This window comes from Xenopus tropicalis, chromosome 8, assembly GCF_000004195.4.
Source record: "Xenopus tropicalis strain Nigerian chromosome 8, UCB_Xtro_10.0, whole genome shotgun sequence".
Taxonomy (NCBI): domain Eukaryota; kingdom Metazoa; phylum Chordata; class Amphibia; order Anura; family Pipidae; genus Xenopus; species Xenopus tropicalis.
In genome coordinates this window covers 133812541-133823209 of record NC_030684.2, presented here as the reverse complement: position 1 = coordinate 133823209, position 10669 = coordinate 133812541, and the positions used below count along the sequence as shown (strand labels likewise).

Genomic DNA, 10669 nt, shown 5'->3' with positions numbered 1-10669 from the left:
CAGGGACCTCCTTCCCACTGTGTCTCATACCACATGGCACTTACTCCCTGTGTATTTATATATATTTATTGTATTTATTATAACACTTGTCCTCCCAGTGTGTAATTGTGTATATTGTAAGATTGTACAGCGCTGCGTACCCTTTATAAATAAAGCTATACATACATACATTCAAATTCCACCCTCGATGTGTTATTTAAAAGAAGGTTTTTATCTGTGGCAGCTCAGCCTTGTACCAACTTGCCTTTAAAAGGAAGGGAACTCAGAGAGCAGCACCCGTAATGATGGGTCACATGACCTGAAACGTGTAGGGAGCTGCTACACAGGTTTTCCCAAGGAGCAGGAATAAGCCCACCCACCTTCCCTCACTGTTGGCTGAGGATATGAAAGAAAACTGAAATTCTTCAGCCAAAAAGACCAGGAGGACTGCAAAAGCTTGACAATACTGGGGCTCAGAGGAGGAGAAGGGCTCCCATATTGGCTACAGTAGCACGATGAACACTGATAAGTATGATAATTAATATCTACATGTTATGTAACCTGATTGAACAGACTGTTACCTGCACACTGGGGAAAGGCTACTTGCCTGATATGTTTTTATAGAACTACACTGGAGAACGGTGTTTTATTGAATAATAGACTTTTAAAATGTTTTTATAAACCATATTATAGGTTCTTGCCTATAGGCGGCTTGTGCCTCAGAAAGGCTGAGCTGCCTGAGATAAAATAACACATCGAGGGTGGAATTTGAAAATAGAGACAGCGCTGGAAACAATACAGACTTGCATACTTGAAAAAGAAAAAAAAACGTTTATCCCTTTCTAAAAGAGAGTTTCATGTACAGCAACTACTAAATACTTAGTGATATGTGTCCCTTTGCCCAGACAATGTATTAGAACTCTCTTTCAAAATAACTGGCTCCAACACAAAGCCTGCATGTAGAAAGACAGATTGCTGAGAAAGGGGTTTAGTGAAGGGGGGTGTGTATTGTGCAAAGTGCAATTTCAAATGCCCATGTTGATGATGATACCATATTTTTTTTACCCACATTGCATTTTTGTTGCCCAAATTCCAGCATCATTGCGGCAGAGCAATTTGTCATTGGTTCGAGTTACCGTTAAAATGTCCGTATCTGGGGCGGCATCACTTCTGGCCTGTGGTGTTAAGACGTTGGTAACCTGTGATTCTTCAGGTAGAAGTGGGATGTTTGAATGGGCACTCAGTGCAAAATCTTGTAGAGTGTAAGCTCTTTTGGGCAGGGCTCTCTTCACCTCTTGTATCGGTTATTGGTTGCTTTATATGTTACTCTGTATGTCCAATGTATGTAACCCACTTATTGTACAGCGCTGCGGGATATGTTGGCGCTTTATAAATAAATGTTAATAATAGTAATAATGTAGATTGTAAGCTCTTTTGGGCAGGGCTCTCTTCCCCTCTTGTATCGGTTACTGATTGCTTTATATGTTACTCTGTATGCCCAATGTATGTAACCCACTTATTGTACAGCGCTGCGGGATATGTTGGCGCTTTATAAATAAATGTTAATAATAGTAATAATGTAGATTGTAAGCTCTTTTGGGCAGGGCTCTCTTCCCCTCTTGTATCGGTTATTGGTTGCTTTATATGTTACTCTGTATGTCCAATGTATGTAACCCACTTATTGTACAGCGCTGCGGGATATGTTGGCGCTTTATAGATAAATGTTAATAATAGTAATAATGTAGATTGTAAGCTCTTTTGGGCAGGGCCCTCTTCCCCTCTTGTATCGGTTATTGATTGCTTTATATGTTACTCTGTATGCCCAATGTATGGAACCCACTTATTGTACAGCGCTGCGGGATATGTTGGCGCTTTATAATTAAATGTTAATAATAATAACAATATGGAAGTAAGGAGAGGGCTTGTACCTTTTAATGAATATTATTAATACATGCACAGCCTTGGGCCCATCTCAAGTGAAGCACACTTGCCCTTAGGTTCATACGAGATCCCTACTGTGTTAATGAACCAATATAAAATCAAATACCCAGAGGAGCAATGGTGACCATAACACAATTGGATAAATGTTTTGGAAAAAAAATGGAAAAATAAGCACCAGTGACTAGAAACAAGATACACCAAAGAAAGGCTAACAGTGATCAATATAGAAGGGATATTTCAGGGTTTGGGCAACTTTATGCAATGGACTTTATACAATACTTCTTTTTGGATTTCTTGTGCCAGTGTCTGTAACCTCTGTAGCTCTGCACATTGTGAGTTTTTTCCCCTTCAGCTTTCACTTTACATACAGAATGGGTGTTACCCTTTAGTACGAATACAAAGCTGAATGCGTTCTCTTTCCTGTATGGAACATGAGTCTGGCACAGATCGAATAACCTACTTCGGTTACTGTAAAGAACCTTCTTTATGTTTCTGCCTGGCAACTCTGGCTGCAACTGTGGCTAAGGCTATACTAGTTCTATTATTGGACAGAAAATTTAGCTCTGCCAACGCTGACAAGTACTTAACACTTAAGAAATTAACCTTATTTTCTCAATCAGCAGAGCTGGAGTATAGACTCAACTGACAGTTTTGTATAATGGAACAATGAATCACATTGCGGTGCTGCTGTTCAGCCTCGGCGTGTGTGCAGTACATTGTGGTGAGTAGCAATAGCCTGTGCAATGGCTTCTCTTTCTGCTTCTCCGGATGGCACCACGTTATTGTTAAGCGCGGGCACTTATTAGCCGGAAATAGTTTCTGCTTTATTGCTGCATAGTAAACACGTTATATACATAGTTAAAGCTTGGTTAAAAGAAGAAAAATGAGTTTAGTGATATATATGTGCAAGTAACACTTTCCTATGCACTAAATAAGACGCAGGCATCTTAATCTGAATTACATACACAGCCTGGAAGCTTGTTATTTCCCCTGTGGGGCTGGAGGTGCCATAGTCACCGGGCAGGGTTACTAACAAATGGAGATGTTCCCCAAAGGAACCGGTCAGATCTTTGTATGTACAGTATTTCTATGGTGCTACTTATGTACACATGGCTGTACAGCAAAACAATACATTAATAGAACAAACAGGGGTCTATATAATACCAAATACAAATAAATACAAAGTGGGGTGTTTCTGATGATGTGCATTCAGACTGTGAGGGTTGTACTACTCACAATTACACATTAGACATTCTTGCTGGAATAGATCTGTATTAGTTACTGCCTAGGATATGCCAAGATGGCCGCAGATGCTCCTACACCAACTAGTTTCACTTTACATGAATAAAGATGAATAAAACATGAAAAAGAAGCCAGGATATCAGAAAACCCTGCACTACACTGATGAGCCCCAAGAAGGGCGAAACCGGTCTGTAGTTGGAAATCTGATCAGTAGTGATGGGCGAATTGTTTCGCCAGGCATGGATTCGCTGCAAATTTCCGTGTTTCGCCATTGGTGGATTGTTTTGCGGAACAGATGAAAAAATTTGCAGCGGAAAAATTCGCCACACGTCCAAAAGTTGTCGCCGGTGTCAGAAAACAATAGGCGCGGGCGACAAAATAATAGTGCGGGTGACATGCTGCACGACATTTTCGCCGTTTCGCTGATCTTTTGAAAGGTTCGCAATTTTTTTGGCGAAATGGAACAGATTCGCTCATCACTACTGATCAGCTATTATCCCGGCTTCAGCTTTAAACCCAGTGGGTGAGCTTTAGCCTATAGAATAAACCCATGTAAATGGGATTTTCTTGGAGCATGTTTGGAATTAATTCCCAGAATTCCTTTTGTTTATTTGTATCTGTATGAGGCAGTCTCCTCAACCCTAATGATTGGTTTGTGAATCCCCACTCCTGGCTCTACCTAAGCTGATCAGAAAACCCTGCACTATACTAGCCTATAGGATAAACCCATGTAAATGGGATCTTCTTGGAGCATGTTTGGAATTAATTCCCAGAATTCCTTTTGTTTATTTGTATCTGTATGAGGCAGTCTCCTCAACCTTAATGATTGGTTTGTGAATCCCCACTCCTGGCTCGGCCTAAGCTGATCAGAAAACCCTGCACTACACTAGCCTATAGGATAAACCCATGTAAATGGGATCTTCTTGGAGCTTGTTTGAAACTCATTCCCAGAATTCCTTTTGTTTATTTGTATCTGTATGAGGCAGTCTCCTCAACCCTAATGATTTGTTTGGGACTTTACATGAATAAAATATTTTTCTGTTGTAGTGACCCCCTAAGGGCAGGTTTACTAAAACTCTAACATTTTTTTATATTTAAAAATTCGAAGAAACTCAAAGAAAGTTCTTCTAGGGAAGGAAAGGGGCCTCTGCCATCGACTTGATCTACATGATCTCGCCAAGGCCGCCACCCACCCCCCCTGCACATCCAGAGAATTCAACCAGCAGGAAGTGGAGCAGATGGGCGGGGCTAGTGGGGTTTTGGTGGAATTTCTCAATAAATCAGTCCGAAATACAACTTTTTGAAGAATAATCCTTCTATATTTAGCGGAGTATAATCCCTAATAAATAGGGATTATATGAACTTTGCATGTATTTTTCCACTTACTCAATTGTTTATTTTGGCCTCCATATATATTTCAGTAGTAACATACCATAGTGTAGAGGGCACATACACTAAAAATGTCCATGACCTGGGTGCCGTGTTGTAGTTCAATACAAATTCTGAAAAAATAAACCAGCACTCTCCGGATTCCCATACTACAATATACCTGCTCTGTTTGTTCTTGTTGCCCCGCAGGCAGCCACACTCTTGAGTACCACATAGCCCTTGTCTCCTCCCCTGGCCCCGGCGTGCCACAGAGCACAATCACTGCCTACATCGATGGCCTGAAGTATGGCAAGTACGACAGCGACACGAGCCGGGCGAGGTTTCTGACTCCATCGCTGAGTTCCCTGACTGAGCACCTGGATATGCAGACTAAATATGCTCAGAGGTTTGAGGTCATTCAGAAACACAAGATGGAATTTCTAATGGGGTATTTAAACAAGACATATGGTGAGTAGAATCAGGGGCAAATCTGCCAACGTTTACTATATGGTATAGTACATTCTGCCTGTTCATGAATAATAATTTAGGTTAAAAAAATACACAGGTCAAAATAAAACTTGTCTAACTGCTACTTGATCCAGAGGAAGGCGAAAAACCCTTTTATTAAGGGTATTGTATATGTTTATAACATACAGTTTGGTCATTTACCTATGGGACCAAACTGTAAAGTATATCCTTATAAATGTTGCTTAGTGATGTCATCAGTTATGTGATGTAAATTCTGTCACATGACTCGCTAAAGCTTGTATATTATAATCAATAAAGTACCCCCTGTTGTAAAATATAGGGATATTAGAAGTCACCTCGGCGTTCCATGAACTGTATAAAAGCACTTGGCCTTCGGCCTCGTGCTTTTATATGGTCATGGAACCCCTCTGTGACTTATAATATCCCTATATGTTACAATAGGGGGTACTTTATTCACTATATAATATACAGGAGCCACAAATACCCTTTATATGGCCATGGAACCCCTCTGTGACTTATAATATCCCTATATGTTACAATAGGGGGTACTTTATTCACTATATAATATACAAGAGCCACAAATAACCTTTATATGGCCATGGAACCCCTCTGTGACTTATAATATCCCTATATGTTACAATAGGGGGTACTTTATTCACTATATAATATACAAGAGCCACAAATAACCTTTATATGGCCATGGAACCCCTCTGTGCCTTATAATATCCCTATATGTTACAATAGGGGGTACTTTATTCACTATATAATATACTGTTTGTTCATTTTCCTATGGGACCAAGCTGTAAGTGATATCCTTATAAACTGTGCCTAGTGGTGTCATCAGTTATAATCGGAGCTTAGTGATTTACACATTGTTGAATACACCAGCTAATGCTAAGAGGACCTGTTTTGAATTCAAATTCTGATGGACTGAGTTTTCTAGATGTCTTCTAGATTTCCTAGAGAGAAGACAAAAGCCACCAATATGGTATAATAAATAAATACCATTGGGTAACAAATGGGACAACAATATGAGATGCTATGTGTCCCAACCAGGTACATACACAGAAAGCCCATTTTGAAAGTCACCACAATATTTTCCTATACCAGTAGATCTTTATCAAAGTCTGGACCTCCAAGGAGACCTTGCACTAAAAAAGTCCAACAGCCACTGATGTAACAAAGAAGTTTGTACCTGGGTACCCTTGACTTTTTTTGAAAAGTAGTGGATTAATGAGTATGCCCAACCATGCCATACCCAACCCATTTAATACCTGCTTCCACCAAATTAAAGAAGGTGTAGCTGTTTCATGTAATGTTTTATTTGCAGTTAATGGAGGCTTCAACATCTACCAGAGGAAGTTTGCCTGTGAGCTACATGAGGATGGAACCGTTAGTGGATATGAGGAGATTGCATATAATGGCAAGGAGGTTATGATGTTTGATAAAGTGAGGGTGGTGTATGTCCCTGCATCACAGGAGGCTCTGACTATGACCCAGCAATGGAACCAGCATTATAATCATGCAAAGATAAATAAGATCTACATGGAGAATGAATGTATCCAACACATGAAGATGTATCTGCCTTATCTATCAACTGACTTGGAGAGGAAAGGTGAGATCATATATCACTGTTTGCCCTTGGATGTACGTAGTATTTACCCATTGCACAACAATACCAGTACGATTAGATGTACATTGGCCACCACAGTGGCCAAACATTTTTGAACTTGGCATTTATTTCTTCTAAAATGTTGCATTATTTTACGTCCTAATCTTCCTCTTCCAAACCTTTAGTTTAAATGGGATATCAACCTTCCCTAAATATTTCCCATGTCTGCCCTAATTACAAGGAATTCTCCAATGGGGAGCATCCTATCTGCCAGGTTGTTGCTTGCACGTTTTTGGTATATGTTATACCATTGTGTGAAGCCTACTGGAGCCATTATACCAAATCTGTTTTTTTGCTAGTTTGCCCAAAAGTGAAGGTTTCCAGCTCGGAGTCAGACGGGGAACAGAAGCTGCACTGCCGGGTGTATGGGTTCTACCCCCGAGATGTGGAAGTGAAGTGGATAAAGAATGGGAGAGATGAGATTCACTCAGAGGAGGCAGCACAGATCCTGCCAAACCCTGATGGCACCTATCAGATCAGAGTCAGTGTGGGGGTAACACCAGAGGAGGGCGCCACTTACTCCTGCCATATAGATCACAGCAGCTTGGAGAAGCCACTGGTTGTACCATTTGGTGAGTGTCTTTAAAGGGACAGTACACACCCCCTTTCAACATGGGCTCAATGATTAGGACTTCAACTGAACCTACTTTTCCCTATTGTTTTAATTAAGACATATCTATGATTTTTCTGTTATCTCTGCCAAAAATGAAACCAGTTTCACTTTAGCACTTCCTGTTCCTGCAGAGCAGAGGAGGATCTGATAAAATTATAACTAGGGGTAGGCAGAAGAGGCAGCTGCCTAGGGCACAACGATTGGGGGGTGTCAGGCAGCCTCTCCTGCCTACCCCTAGCCTGCTCACTTTAGTCATTGCCTCCTCCGCTCGTCATTACGCGGTGGGGGCAATGATCTATCGCATTGCGAACTGTCGACCGGGTTGTTTAGGGCACCCGGTCATCTTGGCCCGCCCCTGAAATTATTGACCTGTTCCATGATAACGAGCCCCTCAAAGGCTGGAGCTTAGGGAAGGGAGGGACTTGTTTGTTCAACGGTAGATTGGGAGCTCTAAACAAATGACCTTGTTTATAAATTAGTGCTTTAGTGTTGCTTTATTAGTAATACACAGGTCCGTTGTAGTGGAAAAGATTTTAGACACAAAAGGTACATTTCAATGTTTTCTCACCTTATATTACTGTATTTAAACCCAGCAGCAATGTAAAAAGCCAGAAGATAAACTTTTTTCAGGCTCCAGAAAGAGTCTACATATGTTCATTTTTATCGAGTTTATCCTTTTATGTGATTGGTATTTGTTTTATTTGCATTCATAATCGGATTTTTTTTCTCTTTCCCACCTAAATACAGAAGCCAGTGATATACGTAACTATTATATTGTGATCCCCATTGTGGCGGCTCTCGCCCTCGCTCTTGTTGCCCTGGGAATATTTGTTTGTAGAAAAAGAACAACAGAAGGTAGGACTTTCACTTTCTCCTTTTCAGTTAGCTATTGTAATGTGATAGGTACTGGGAGAAACTCTTGAAGTCCTTCATTTATATTTTGTTAGCCAAGCATAATATTTGCTAGATGAGCAATCAATGCACAAATATGTTGAAACAAAGTGACCAAGGGCTCCTAAGGCAGCTCTTAAGTCGAGTGATCGGATGCATGTGTTTGCCCATAGCTATAATGTGTATTCCCTGGAATCTGTCCGGCCTTCAACTGCTTCCTCCAAGTTAGGGTGCACAAACTGGTGTGAGATAGTCTGGGTGACCGACAGCTGGACCTGGTCAAAAAGCGATAAGGTGATCATCATACATCTATACCAGGGTTCCCCAACCTTTCTTACTCGTGAGGCACGGTCAAGTGTAAAAAGACTTGGGGAGCAACACAAGCACCATAAAAGTTCATGGAGGAGCCAAATAAGGGCTGTGATTGGCTATTAGGCAGCCTCTATGCACACTATCAGCTTACAGGGGGCTTTATTTGGTAGGAAATCTTGTTTTTATTCAACCAAAACTTGCCCCCAAGTCAGGAATTCAAAAATAACTCCCTGGTTTGGGGGCACTGAGAGCAACATCCAAGGGGTTGGGGAGCAACATGTTGCCCTGAGCCACTGGTTGGGGATCACTGATCTATACATTACATCTATCATAACACTGTCTTTGTATGGTATTTATAAATTTGCCATAAAGGTATCTGCCTGATGCTTTTACATTCCCTATCTGATCCCCCATGTTCCTCTATGAGGTGGTGGCCATATTTGTGCAGCAGGAGGCCGTTAGCATTAGAAGGTATAACTGACAGGCTGAAAAGGGACAGTCAAGTTGGCCAAACTGTCAGGTTTAGGGAGTTAATTACTTATTAAAGCAGCCCTATCAATGAAACATTACTAACATGACCTATAGGGAACTTTGTATGTAGATTCATAACTTAAAAAGTAGTTTTTTGTGACAGTATCACTTTAAGATCTCTCGAATACCATGTGTTTCTCTGGATATTGATATTATACCCGTAAGAGGGGCCGCTCACTCCAAATTCCCATGGTTACAATGCCACTATCTTCTTCTTTGGATCTGTTGTTTGATGTAACAATTCCTTGCCTTGTGCGATGGTGTGCGATGGTGAATAAACAATATTTTTGTTTTCTTTTAGGATCAAGAAGCAGCCAAGAGAGCTTACCTCTGGCAAATGAAAGCCACGGCCCTTAAACTAAATGCTAGGAATAAGTTACAATGGCATTTAAAAGGCTACTTAGTTTTTCTATTTGCTTAGAACCAGGCCGCTTCTTCCCTAGGGGCTTCACTGAGGGTAATATATGGATCTTAGGGACGTATAAGTGCCTTATAAACCTCCAACCTCTCTGTACAACAGCCAGAGTAGCAGTGAGACCCTAGTCCTGCAGAGGCAAAAAGTGGCAAAAGCTATCTCCTATAGACTCCATTATAATCAAATAATTCAAATTTTTAAAAATGATTTCCTTTTTCTCTGTAATAATAAAACAGTACCTGTACTTGATCCCAACTAAGATATAATTACCCCTTATTGGGGCAGAACAGCCCTATTGGGTTTATTTCATGGTTAAATGATTCCCTTTTCTCTGTAATAATAAAACAGTACCTGTACTTGATCCCAACTAAGATATAATTACCCCTTATTGGGGCAGAACAGCCCTATTGGGTTTATTTCATGGTTAAATGATTCCCTTTTCTCTGTAATAATAAAACAGTACCTGTACTTGATCCCAACTAAGATATAATTACCCCTTATTGGGGGCAGAACAGTCCTATTGGGTTTATTTAATGGTTAAATGATTCCCTTTTCTCTGTAATAATAAAACAGTACCTGTACTTGATCCCAACTAAGATATAATTACCCCTTATTGGGGGCAGAACAGCCCTATTGGGTTTATTTAATGGTTAAATGATTCCCTTTTCTCTGTAATAATAAAACAGTACCTGTACTTGATCCCAACTAAGATATAATTACCCCTTATTGGGGGCAGAACAGCCCTATTGGGTTTATTTAATGGTTAAATGATTCCCTTTTCTCTGTAATAATAAAACAGTACCTGTACTTGATCCCAACTAAGATATAATTACCCCTTATTGGGGGCAGAACAGCCCTATTGGGTTTATTTAATGGTTAAATGATTCCCTTTTCATTGGTTCTTCTGTATGTCAGATATTACAGTATGTACCCTTATGTATATTATTTATTTGTAAATAAATGTAATCACAGTAAAGTAGAGGCAAGGTTGGGTGTTTGATGATGAAAAAATGTAGAAGTTGGGGTCTAGTAATGTTGCCCATAGCAACCAATAAAATCTTTGCTTTAATTTTCTTACTTATCAAATTCAATTGCTTATTGGTTGCTATGGGCAACATCACCGGTGATCCTGGCTTACATAATTACGCCCCTCTGTGTGGTAACCCAACAGCCACCAATCAGCAACCCCACAGCATCCAATAGTCAACTGTCCCAA

At 40.4% G+C, this 10669-nt stretch overlaps 1 protein-coding gene across 2 annotated transcripts in view; it reads left to right on the top strand.

The window, feature by feature from the left end:
- The first annotated feature begins 362 nt into the window (after positions 1–362).
- The window catches only part of LOC100490553 (major histocompatibility complex class I-related gene protein-like), a 29054-nt gene continuing 18747 nt past the window's right edge, over positions 363–10669 (top strand). The window contains exons 1-6 of one of the 2 annotated variants that reach the window (XM_018096988.2): positions 1850–2641; positions 4741–4998; positions 6350–6634; positions 6991–7263; positions 8052–8159; positions 9340–9683. In XM_018096988.2, the coding sequence (XP_017952477.1) occupies positions 2587–2641; positions 4741–4998; positions 6350–6634; positions 6991–7263; positions 8052–8159; positions 9340–9395 (1035 nt within the window). In that variant the 5' untranslated portion in view covers positions 1850–2586 and the 3' untranslated portion in view covers positions 9396–9683. Of the gene's footprint in view, positions 509–1849; positions 2642–4740; positions 4999–6349; positions 6635–6990; positions 7264–8051; positions 8160–9339; positions 9684–10669 lie in introns of those variants that run through there. The other variant, XM_031891502.1, reaches the window with a different exon arrangement.